General features: G+C 38.2%; 1 protein-coding gene across 1 annotated transcript in view; it reads left to right on the forward strand.

The window, feature by feature from the left end:
* The window catches only part of EEF1E1 (eukaryotic translation elongation factor 1 epsilon 1), a 31,632-nt gene extending 19,573 nt beyond the window's left edge, over positions 1–12,059 (forward strand). Inside the window, exons 3-4 of the mRNA XM_065398798.1 lie at positions 1,627–1,722; positions 11,368–12,059. Of these exons, the coding sequence (XP_065254870.1) occupies positions 1,627–1,722; positions 11,368–11,508 (237 nt within the window). The 3' untranslated portion in view covers positions 11,509–12,059. The remainder of the gene's footprint in view (positions 1–1,626; positions 1,723–11,367) is intronic.
* Positions 12,060–12,660: the final 601 nt, after the last annotated feature.

A 12,660-nucleotide genomic window follows, 5' to 3' on the forward strand; every position in this document is an offset into this window, starting at 1 on the left:
CAGACATGCGGCTTCTATGATGAGCTGCATGCCATTCTAGGGGGTGCCCCTACAACTACTCCACCCCTGTGCTTCCCTCCTCCCCCACCCCTCCCGGGCTACTTTGGCAGTTATCCCCCCATTTGTGTGATGAATTAATAAAGAATGCATGAATTTGAAACAACAATGACTTTATTGCCTCTGCAAGCGGAGATCAAAGTGGGGAGGTGAGGGCAGTTGGCTTACAGGGAAGTAGAGTGAACCAAGGGGGCTGGTTTTCATCAAGGAGAAACAAACAGAACTTTCACACTGTAGCCTGGCCAGTCATGAAACTGGTTTTCAAAGCTTCTCTGATGCACAGCGCGCCCTGTTGTGCTCGTCTAACCGCCCTGGTGTCTGGCTGCACGTAATCAGCAGCCAGGCGATTTGCCTCAACCTCCCACCCCGCCATAAACGTCTCCCCCTTACTCTCACAGATATTGTGGAGCACACAGCAAGCAGTAATAACGATGGGAATATTGTTTTCGCTGAGGTCTAACTGAGTCAGTAAACTGCGTCAGCGAGCTTTTAAACATCCAAAGGCACATTCTACCACCATTATGCACTTGTTCAGCCTATAGTTGAACTGCACCTTGCTACTGTCCAGGCTTCATGAGCCATGGGAGCAAGGGGTAGGCTGGGGTAGGTGCGACCACACGGTGCTGCCGACTGGGAGAGCAGCCTGAGGCAGAAGCCTCCAGCTGGCATGATATTCCAGGCAGGACTGAATCTCCATTAGACGAAACTTAAAGAAGAGAATGACCTGGAGTCGTTCCCATTTTTGTCCAGGCGCCCCCGACCAACCTCACCAAGGCCGGCTAGGAGCACCCATGTCTGCCCAGGCGCCCCCGACCAACCTAACCGAGATTGGCCTGGAGCACTCACGGGATGACGACGACAGTTAGCAGTCATATTGCACTGCCTGCTGTCCGCAAGGCAAGGCAAGGGGAGGCTGCTGTGTAGCGTTGCAGTACCGCGTCTGCCAGCAGCACGCAGGAGACATATGGTGACACTGAGCTGAGCGGGCTCCATGCTTGCCGTGGTATGTCGTCTGCACGGGTAACCCAGGAAAAAAGGCGAGAAATGATTGTTTGCCGTTGCTTTCACGGAGAGAGGGAGGCCTGATGACATGTACCCAGAACCACCCGCGACAATGTTTTTGCCCCATCAGGCATTGGGAGCTCAACCCAAAATTCCAATGGGCGGCTGAGACTGCGGGAACTGTGGGATAGCTACCACAGTGCAACGCTCCGAAAGTCGACGCTAGCCTCAGTACTGTGGACGCACGCCGCCGACTTAATGCGCTTAGTGGGGACACACACAATCGACTGTATCAAATCAATTTCTAAAAAATCGACTTCTATTAAATCGACCTAATTTCGTAGTGTAGACATACCCCAACTCTTCCTAACAAAGTCTTTTCTGTTTGAGAATAATTAAGACTGTTTCAGCTATTGTGACTAGCTGACAATTTATTAACTGATCTAAATTGACCTAAGAGGCAGTTTTTCAAGCATTCTAATTCTTAGGAGGATATATCATCAGTTGCATTAATATTCTGTCCAGCTGCTATTGTATTGACTTTGTAATTCTTTTATTTTCTTTTAGGATCTTAACTTATACCTTGAAGACAAAGTCTACCTTGCCAGAAACAACTTTACTTTAGCAGATATTTTAATGTACTATGGGCTACATCACATCATAGTAAGTAATATTTAATTACTTTTCTGTTATAACAATCATAATCATTAATGCATGTGAGTAATAAACATTTCTTGCTTTAGAAGAGTGCTAGCTAAGTAGAAATACTACTTTTTCCATTCTGTAATTAACATTGATAAAAGGGCAGAGTTTTGTGCAAGTGTTTGAGATTAATTTGCCTTTAAATGTGGCTCCCTATTTAAAGTAGTATTTAGCTGTGGAACAGGCAAAGGGAATGTCATCTGTAGTGTTTGGATAAATAGATTTAAAACTGTCCTTTATATAATGCGATATAAGGACACTACATGTGCCTTTTATTTCCTGACTATCCTAACTTGGTGGCAAAAGTTTGTATCATTACCATTCACAGAATTGGAGGAGGAAACAAATGGATAAAACTGGAAGAACTTAGTGACAAAAAATTAAGGCAAAACCTTGATCTTGATAACATGGGTGAAATGATACCTGGTCCGAGAAGATGCAGGTGAAGATAAGCTAAATGCTAGAAGGATGTACAAACGTGGTGACAAGATTTTTTTTTTTTTTTTTTTTTTTTTTTTTTAAAGAGTGCTCAGGCTTCAGGATTTGATAAGACTTGATCATACATGATGATAAAAAGAACAGTGAATTTAGGATGGTAGTGACAGGAAGGAAGGAGTAATATCATGGAGGTAAATCAGTGTCTGAGGTGGTGGTTTTTGATACTTCCTATGCTATAAAGAATTAATGTTGCTACAGAAAATGGGTTCTTACTTCCTGGGGAAAAATCTGAATAGGATTAGTCAAAGGTCTAAAGTAGAAAGTACAGATAATTATTTTTCAGAATAAACACTATGAGGAAAAGGGATAGTGCAACAAGATAGATTAGCCAGTACCATTATAAAATGTGCTGCTTTTAGAAAAATAATCTTGTCCCTGATTCAGAGTAAATTTAATTGCAATCTGTAGAAATGTCCAGGAATGAAAATAAAAGAAAGGATTAAGGAAGCAAATGAAAGGGGTTCTATCTTGGATGATTTTATTAAAATGTTAGAGTAGATAATCAGTTGACTTGGAATTAATTGTGTGAAAAAAGGTGATCTCATAGAATATTAGTATTCTAGTGTATGATTATGTTGTTAAGATTGGTTACCTTTTATGTATCATATGAAGGATTTATATACTGCCTATAAAAGTAATAGAGGATGTAAGAATACAAGTGAGATAGTACAGTTAAAAATTAGATGAAGAAAATCAAGCATGTTTAAATTCAGAGTTTGCTCCAGAGTTGACCATCTAATCAAGAGGAAAAGATACACGTATTGCTTAGGGAAATAGAACAGGTGGTAAAAACAAATGAGTTGGTTCTCCTGGACTGTGACTTCAACCATCCATATATTGGTTGGGAAAAGTATGCAGAATAATATTGATGTCTAAAAATGTTTTTAAATTTCTTGGAAGATATTTCCTGTCTCAAAAAGTAGAAAGTGCAAATAGTGGGGTAGTTATCCCAGACCTGATACAAATAGGGAGGAAATCTAGGTGCAACAAAGAACAAATTGTTTTGAATATTGTAGCCTTATGGATATAGCCAGACGTCAGTACTTAAATTTAAAATGACAGATAACTTTAAAACTTTATGTGGGAGAAGGTGTTTGTTTTTTGAGGTGGGGGAGTACCTGTGATGACATTGCCCTACTCAAACTTCAGGGAGGGAGGTGCTGGGCTTCTTAATGCAGTACCGCTCCTGGGACCCTATCTTGTGGGCCACCTTTTGGGATCTGTATTGGCTAGTAGGCCATGAGAAATTTTGAAGATTTTCTTTCTTCCCATTTCCAGCCCCTTCTGCTTGTTGGAAAAGGAGCTGATCTGCATGCCCTTCCTCCTCTCCCCCCAAAGAGAGAACAGTTCCCAGCTCTTTCCCTTTAATCTTGGCTGCAGAAATAAGGATGGGAGGAGGACAAAGGAGTTGCCCTTCTTCTCCCTCCCTCCACCCAGAAATTTGTTAAAAGAATCTGATTACACAGTACTGCCTCAGATTACATACTACCAGTAAACACTTGATCTCCCACTGTCAGTGGTAGGTTAGTACAAAGATCAAGGGCAGAGTATGACTATTGTGAAGAAATCAAACTTTTTAATAAATAAAGAAATCTAAAAACACTTTTTGTTGCATTCAGCCTCATTCATTGGGAAAATTTGCTTGTTTTTAGCACTGCTGATACTTTTACTCTCTTTTTGCTCTTGCTTCATATTCTCCCTTCCTCTTCCCTTTCCCTGTGCCTTTGTTCATTTTCCTTTTTTTCTTCACTTTGCAATTCCCCGTGGGCAATAACTTCCAATTCCTTCCATCTCCCTATTTGCTAACACAGTCAGTAATTAAACAGTTTAATATTAGTGTTCCAACTATTGTAGAGTTAACACTACAATGAGGTGAATGAAGAAAGTGGTGTTCGCATCTGCCATTTTCAGGCTGTTAGCAAACTAGTGAAAACTATACATCATCTTTTCACTTTCATTTAACATGTTAAAAATTATCTTTGCAACCAGGAAGTTTAGAAACTGAGATATAAATAAAATCTTGGGTTCTGCAGAATCTGAGTTTATAAAATAGGCCACATGGTGTATTTATGTGAAGAGTTTGATATCCCCACACTATATGAGCCAAGAAGTCTCTTCCAATCCTATGTACAACTACGTTTTTGACATGGGAGTCATGAGTTCATGTTTTTAGACATTTTTTGAGTACATTTTGTGGGGGTAGATAAATTTGGTGAAAAATAGAGTAGAGCTGACAAGTTAAATCATGGGTTCCAGAGAAAACAGAAGGTTAGCAGTACTGCTAGGGGACAAAAAGGACAGTCTTTCAGTAAGGATAGAGCTTTCAGTAAAAACTTTAATTCCTCCATGGGTTATTAGTTTAGTTTTACTAAAATTGTCTCTGATATGGAAACAACCTTTATATCTGTACACTATAAGTTGGAACTGGGGTGCTTATGCTGTATGAGGATATTTGGGGACTAATCAGTAAAATGTCTGATTAGTTCTATTTAACATCCCAGTGTTGCCTGAGATAAAGATATAGACTTAAGATTACTCTCCAGTTCGTAAACTGCATTAATCAGCCATAACGAAAAAATAAAAATAAGAAAATATATCACACAATAAACTACCTCTGAACTTAACATAGAATTTTCTGTCTAACCAAAAATAAAACTATAAAAGTTTCAATCAGAGTATCAGGTTCATATCAAATAAACAAGTTCAGATCAAATAAATTACTCTAATATGAATTCTATCTAATAAACTGCGAAGATGGCCTTCTGCTCACATGCAGGTCCCCAACTTAAGACTGGCTGAAAAACTTAGTATGAGAACGAAAAATCAGTTCCCAATTCAAGTTCATTAATATTTGAACTACTTATCCAGCATTTATTGTTCATATTCCAGTAAATGTTTTGGTTAATGTCCATTAATAAACTTCCATCTTGTCTTAATACTGAGCTGAAATTATTTGCTAATACTCCTTAACATCTATTTACACAAAACGGGGAAATAAATGTTATTTGGGGGTACAAAACAACATTAATGATTCTTAGGATGTTTTACTGATCACCATGACTTTTGCCCATGACGACTCTGTGACTTTTAATTAAAATTAAAAAAGAGATAAAACAGCCATAACAAATAGTTACCATTTTTCCTTTACTTCTGTATTCTGTTATAACAAATACTATTTAAAGTTAGGGGCCGGAGCCTATAAATCCTTACTATTGCATGTAGTGGCTCTCTATGACGCATAGTCTTGCTGACTTTGCTGCAGGATCTGACTTGAAGTTGATATCGCATTTTTTTTATCAAAGTATTGCTAAATTTGTCAGGTGTCTTATCAAGCCATCCCAGTGAGATACTGTCAAGTTATTATTACTGTTTCCCTCCCTCCCCTCCATTCCCTCCATGTTTTTTCTAAGCACTTTTAAACTTGTACAAGTGTTTGAGCTCTCATGATATCCTTATTCTCATGCTAAAGTGTTTGGTACATAAACAACTCTGTGGGCAAGAGTCTCACCGAGTTTAGAGGGTGAGAATTTGTCTGTAACCACAGTGCCATTGAAGTGTTATACTCTTTGAAGAATGTAATTTATAGTCCTTTCAGAAACTCAGAAAATCTAGGCTTATTGTATAATGACTACTTTGGTGAGCCTTCATCAGCTCTGCATAGAAATATCAAGGGTTTTCCTCCTTTAAAAAAATCCTTAAATTGAGTGGCTGTTTGTTTGCTATTAAAATTGCTTTAATAGCAGATAATTATTTTAATAGCAGAACAGCAGCTTTTCTTAACTTGGGGGAATTATCTAATTTAATGAGGAAGAACAGAAAATATCCATCTATAACAAAATGTTGTAAAAATGCCATGGAGATGATCTCTGAACAATTAACCTAAGAGTTATAATCTGAGTAAAAACTAGAGCATGCCACAAAGTGCTTTTTAATATACTGCACCAGCAGAGTACATTATGTAAATAAGGTAAAATATCTTGCCCATTTTTTTTCCAAGAGTACAAAAGGGGTTTCGTTTTCAGAATAGATATTTTTGCCCTCTGTTTTTTCACTCCGCTAAACAGCCCCTAGTAGAACTAATCCTCCTGCTTTTTCACTTTTGTAAATCAAAAATAATTATTGAAGTCTTGGAGTTACTAGTGTGAGAGAATCTTGGGCCCATTGTCTGCTAAATTTCAGTGGAATTCCATATTTTAGGGCCCAGTGTCTTCCCCATTAAAAGTAGGTTTTTACCAAAAAAAGGACACATTTAACTGCCGTGCTGCTACTAAAATACCATAGTTTGCTCCAGAATGTTCCAGTACGTTTTATATTTTAAATACTGAATTTTGTAAGGCCTCAGGGTGTATACACATTGCTCTTGCCATACTCTTCATTGCTTTGTAAATTGTGCTGCTGCTTTATATTGGGTACCAGTGTCAAACTACACTGAATATTTAGGACAATTATATGTGATCAGAGGTGTATTTTCTATGCATGTCATTGAGTGCCCAATATATGGGGAACTTCACGCAGTTTTACAGGGTATTTTAATTAAAAGACCATTCTATGCTGCTTTTAATAGCTTTCACTTTTTGGTTTGTCAGGTCTCTAAAAAGCTGAAATTTTTCTCTTACCAATTTTGTTCTTTTCTACATGGATAATGCTGATTTAATTGTGTTTCTAGTGCAGCAGAAAAAATGGGTTCTCATTTAAGTGTTTGTGTACTTCTATCAGTGATGTCAGTTGCAGTATGCAGAGCTGATTTCACCTTTCTGCACCAGTAGGAGGCAAGCTTGCTAATTAAGTTTCAACAAAATTGGAATGGACCAGAAAAGGGGATTAGAGTTTGAATTGTTGAATTTTTTGCAGAAATATAGTGGCAATAGTATGTTTGCATTCTGGCAAGTGAGTTCCCTTATCTAGGGATGTGTGGTGTCTGCTGTAAGTGATGCTGCAAAATCTACTTTTTTCCAAGCTGCTGAAAGGACTATTGGGCTCAGAGATGTGCTTGGCTTAGTTCAGAGTTACAGTAATTCAGCAAAGGCAGTTCTGGAAAATCAATATTGTGAAGAGGAAATGTTCTCTTTTCTACTCTTCTTCCCTACTTCTATCCCACCCCATTCAATCTCTGGTATTTTTACTATCCCCATGCCCTCTTATCTTTACATCTCTCACTCTAGTTCTGTGCGGTACAGCTCTACGATAGAGTACTATGGGGGAAACGTGCCTGTTACAGCCAACACTTGCAGTCCCAAAAGTTGACTGTTACAAGATGAAGCTCAGCTTGAGACTCTAGCTACTGAAACTATTCAGAATTATCCCTTCTTTTCCCCTCTTTGCTCCTATTATCCAGCAAGTTGGAGCTGACATATCTTCTATGTGGCTTCCAGCTCCAAACTAAACTTGGAACAGTCAGTGTTCACATGCTGTGAGGGCATATCTTCAGATACAGTAATATCCCACTGGAACATTCCTCTAGCACAATACTCACATATGCTCTGGCCAGCATGGATTGATTTAAATCATCAACTTTAATCATGTTTTGCATTTGTATTTTTTAGTTATCTTCTTGAGAGAGGTTGATTTTTTTTTTAATTGGTTGGTAACCATTAAAACATGTTGATTTGCAATTAAAGTATAGCCTTTATACTAAAATTGGCTCTTTGCTTGCTAACCAGGAGGATATACTAACTCAATAAACATTTGTTAGCAGTTATATAGCTTAATCTACGTTTATTCAGATACTTAATTTTCAATTTTCTGTTATGTTAGAAAATGGTGAATGAATCATTCTTTATTTACTAGATGACTCATTTGTTACTTTTGATTTGTGTAAAGCTCTTTTTGGATGGAAATTCAATTGAAAGTGCACAAAAATTAAAAGGTTTTTGTGTTAAATAAACTACCTTAAAAATTTTTTCACCTTATGTGTCCAGAAAATGTATCACAATATGTTGTGGATTTAAAACTCATTAAACAAAGGAAGCATTATGTGTAGTTAGTGAATTGAACTGATTATTCTGGTCACTATATTTTTAAAGATTTTTAGAATGAATAATGTCACTCTCGCACACCTAATTTTTATTCATAGATTGGAAGAAGAAAACAGGCTTCTATCTGTACGTGTATATATAGTCTGATATGGCAGGTTCAACTGAAGATCTTCTTTGGTCCCTTCATAGTAGATTGCTGTCTACCTTTCTGGGCTTAATTAATTTTTGAGTCCCTCACTACTAGGTCAGTTAATATGGAAGGATGTGGAGAGGGAACAGAGCATTTGTAAAGCATGCTGGAAATTAAGCTGGCAATGGAGGAGCTAGGAAGGGTAATAAAAAATAAAAATATATAGTAATGGGACGATTGTAGAGAAATCCTAATCCTACTGAAAGGAGAATAGACAGTGAAGAACCAGCAGTACAGTCAGAATTTCAGTGCGTCTCCCGTGCCTTTGACTTCAAAGAAAATGTAATGGTAATTAGATTTCATTGAGAATCTTGGGCCAATTTCTTGACTGCAACCAAGAATTATGCAATGTAAACAAATGCAAAAGTGGAGGAAAGCTCACCTCTGTAGTCCTCATCCTGGAGTGTGTCTACTCCAATCTTCAGACATACATTGAGGCAGCTTTTAAAGCTGTTCATTATTAAGATGGTTACTGATGGGCTGGTCGCAAATAAATCCTGTTCGCAACTACTACACGAGCACCAAGGAGGGAGGATATAAAGTCAGCATAATGGCCCTGGAAGCTCCTTCTAGTTTCATCTTCCCATGGCCAGTTAATTTACGTTCACAACTAGATTATTCCAATAACCCTAAGGTCTTTACTTGAAAACTCTTTTAAAATGTTGAACATATGTGGTGACCTGGCTAGGCAAGGCTATCCTAATTGTAAGGCGAGGCAGAGGCGCAAACCAAGACAAAAGGGATAATTTTAATTCTTTAGAACTTTATAAGGGAAACCCCAAAAATTATACCAGGAGCATAAATAATATATAAGATTACCAATGACTTGCTACTTATAATAATAAACTATAGGTTACCAACTCATTAACCTTTGTGAGCTTGTACACACTGTGCAGTTAGTACCAAATGCATTGTTGTTAACAAGAACTAGAGAGAACAATATACTGTGTCACTTCAGAGGATAATCAACTTTTCCTTTCCTTGGTGGTAAGTCCAGCTCCACTCTTACAGTCCTGTTCCTTGCTTCTCTTCGACTTGAAGTGTTCCTTAGATTTGATGTTCCTGTGGCTGTACGCGTTTTCACTGAGTTTATCCACAAGCAGGTCCTAGTGGCCCTCACTTGTCCATTAGGCACCTTTGAACTGTATTCCTTCAATAGATGTTCAAACAGTCATTCTCTCTGTTCATACACTTTAGATCTTTTGTGGGTGGGCTTCTTGTTTACCATTTTCAGGATCTGTTTTCATCAAACACAGCTTTTTGATCTTTTTTTTTTTTTTTTCCCCACACCAATTATATTTCCTTTCAGGTTTTTTCCCCCCTTGATAAAATCTACAGATGTATCAGAGAGAGAGAATTTCCTTCTACTTCCCCTCTCTACCAGTGTCTGCCTGCTCACATACCCAGGTCTTCCCCCCTCCCCCCCCCCCCCTCCGGTTCTGACATGAAAACTTTCCTATTTTCCTTCTCACTTCCCAATCCCTTACTTTTATTCTCCTGTTCTTCTTTCCTTTTATCACCTCCCCGCCTACCCAGGCTTCAGTTCATCCGCTAGCTCATATCTCCGTTCTTCTCCTTCTCCAATAGCTTTTTCCCAGTTCCCTGTCAGTAGAGCCCTGCGCGGATGCAAATCGGTATTCACTGAACTGAAGGGCTCTCCTGGGAACCGCAGCGGCGAAAGGAGCAGAATGTGAGGCCGCCACTTCCAGGAGCCCGCACTAGCAGTTCCTGCCGTGTGACTGTACCACCCCATCCCTTCCACGCAGCTGTCTGCATGACTGTGTCTCCTGTCTGGGGTCTGTACAGCCGCATCAGAGGATGGGGATGGGGTGGTACAGCCTCACAGGAGGAGCTGCCGGCATGGGGTGCTGGTTCCTGGGAGTGGCAGCCCCATGTTCTGCTCCTTTCACCACTGCGGTTCCCGAGAGAGCCCTGCGGTTCAGCGGATACCAATTTCTATCCACAGATATAAATTTGTATCTGCGCAGGGCTCTGTTACGTGGATTCTGAGCCCCCTCTTACTGGCCAGCTCTCTCCCCAGGACATCGTTCTGTGCTGCTTCATCACAACTGCACTAGGGGCTAGTGTCGTCAGGATGCAGATTACTACACATATGCACCTCTAACCATGGCAGACAACCCTACTAATTCATGGTTATATTTCTAATGTGGACAGATCCTCAGTCTATAGCTTTTGGTTGTGACGATTTGAATGATGCCACTTGTGTCCTAGATACTAGTAATCTGAGTACATCTAAAGAAAATAAGTTACTGTTGCATGTGACAGTTGCATTTACGGACTTTTCTAGAGTTGTTGAACCATACCCAGCAACTATTGCTGACACTCTTAGGTCAAACGGTAAAAAAATTAGAAGCATGTCTTTAATTCATTTGTCTTGAATATGCTTGGAAACAGTCCATCCGTCTGTTCAGTACTGCTTTTTAAAAATGTAAACTAAGCATTTGGCCTGAAATGCAAGACTGCAGTTCAACAGACAGCTTCCTAGACTAGAGCTCAACAGTGAGGATTACTTGTATGTCTTTCAGAACTTTTCCTAAGGATACTATATAGTAATCCCTTGCTAAACATGCTAAATTCCAGCCTTTCTTCACTTTACTAGCAGTACTGGAACAAGAACCAGGCCTCTATGCTTTGTAATCTCTGCTTTAAACCCATACAATTGAGCCTCCAGTTCTGTTTTATGTTGAATTATGTAAATTATGGTTGAAAATCTTCAGAGTTCCATAAAGCTAACATATGGTTTTAAAACTCCACAACCAAAAAATATAAAATCAATGTACTGCACTGCTAGACTGTCATAATTTTTCATCCTATTTAAGAACTGACTTTATAAAACTACTTTTTATTCCTGTAACTTATCATATGTTTCTGCGTTAATAGGGATATGATTATTTAACATCTTGTATTTCTTCCCTTCTTTAGGCTGAGCTTACAGTGCAAGAGAAGGAGAAATACCTCAATGTGTCTCGCTGGTTTAATCACATTCAACATTATCCGGGTATCAGGCAACATCTGTCTAATATCATCTTCATGAAGAACAGACTCTACATTAATGCCCATTAAGGGTCTCCTGTGCCATATTGGAAGGGTGATTGGGAACTGAAAAAATGAGAACTGTTGTTTGGATTTCAAAACCACTAACTTGTAAGCATAGATGTATAACCTTCCTTATGTGAACCAGAACAGCTGATGCCTAAAGTAATAAAATTGCGTTGAATAACTATCATTTAAGATTTGAACTTCATAAAACAATGGTATAGTTTTTGTTAAAATGCAACAGTAGTGAAAAATGGGAATCAAGAATCAAGTTTTAACCTTTTTTTAATTTTTTTTTAGTGAACTATTCTTTTACCCATGTAATAGCTGAATCTTTAATATAAGACAAATGAACAACTTGTCCTTCAATATTCACTCCATTTTGCTATTTATTGACCTACTACATACTTAGCACTTCTTTGTTTTCATTTTATTTTCCATGGATGTTTACACCAGTTTTGTAAATATTATGGTAAGAGCTATATTGTGTGCCAAGGACATGAAAAAGGGAACAGATAAATGTATCAGTTGCAAACAATATTTATGTGATCTAATAAATTTATTTAAAAAGTTTAGTCTTAATTTGGTTGTGATACTTTTATTTCTTAAAATATTGTTTGGTATAAAATTAAAAGTTAAAATATCTGAACTCAAATACAGACGCTCCCCGGGTTAGCAAGACGCAACTTACGCAAATTCGCACTTATGGAAAAAGTTCCATAAGCCAGAAATAGGATTTTCGAGTTGTGGAAATTTTTGCATAACATACAGGTATACGTTTCCTACTTATGCAAAATCCGAGTTACGCAAGGCTTTCCAGAACGAAACAATTGCGTAAATCGGGGGGTGTCTGTAAGCTTTTTAAAAAATCACTTGCATTGGTTATTGTGACTTGGCCTACAAAGGAATTTAGACTCTGACCAGGTAGAAGCCATAGCTAATTTTTGGTTTGCATGTTAAGTTTGACATTATTTCCCAAAAATGAATCCTGAAATTTTTCATTTGAAAAAGTTACAGAAGTGTAAAATCTGCCTAAGCAACACTATGTATTTTTTCAGAATGTCTACATATTTCCATCCAAAAAGAAATAAGTTTGAAAACTCTGAAAACATGATTTTTAAAAATGCATTCAACTTCCCTAAGGCAATAATGGGGTACTTTACTAAAGTCATTTTTTGA

This window comes from Emys orbicularis, chromosome 2 (assembly GCF_028017835.1).
Source record: "Emys orbicularis isolate rEmyOrb1 chromosome 2, rEmyOrb1.hap1, whole genome shotgun sequence".
Taxonomy (NCBI): domain Eukaryota; kingdom Metazoa; phylum Chordata; order Testudines; family Emydidae; genus Emys; species Emys orbicularis.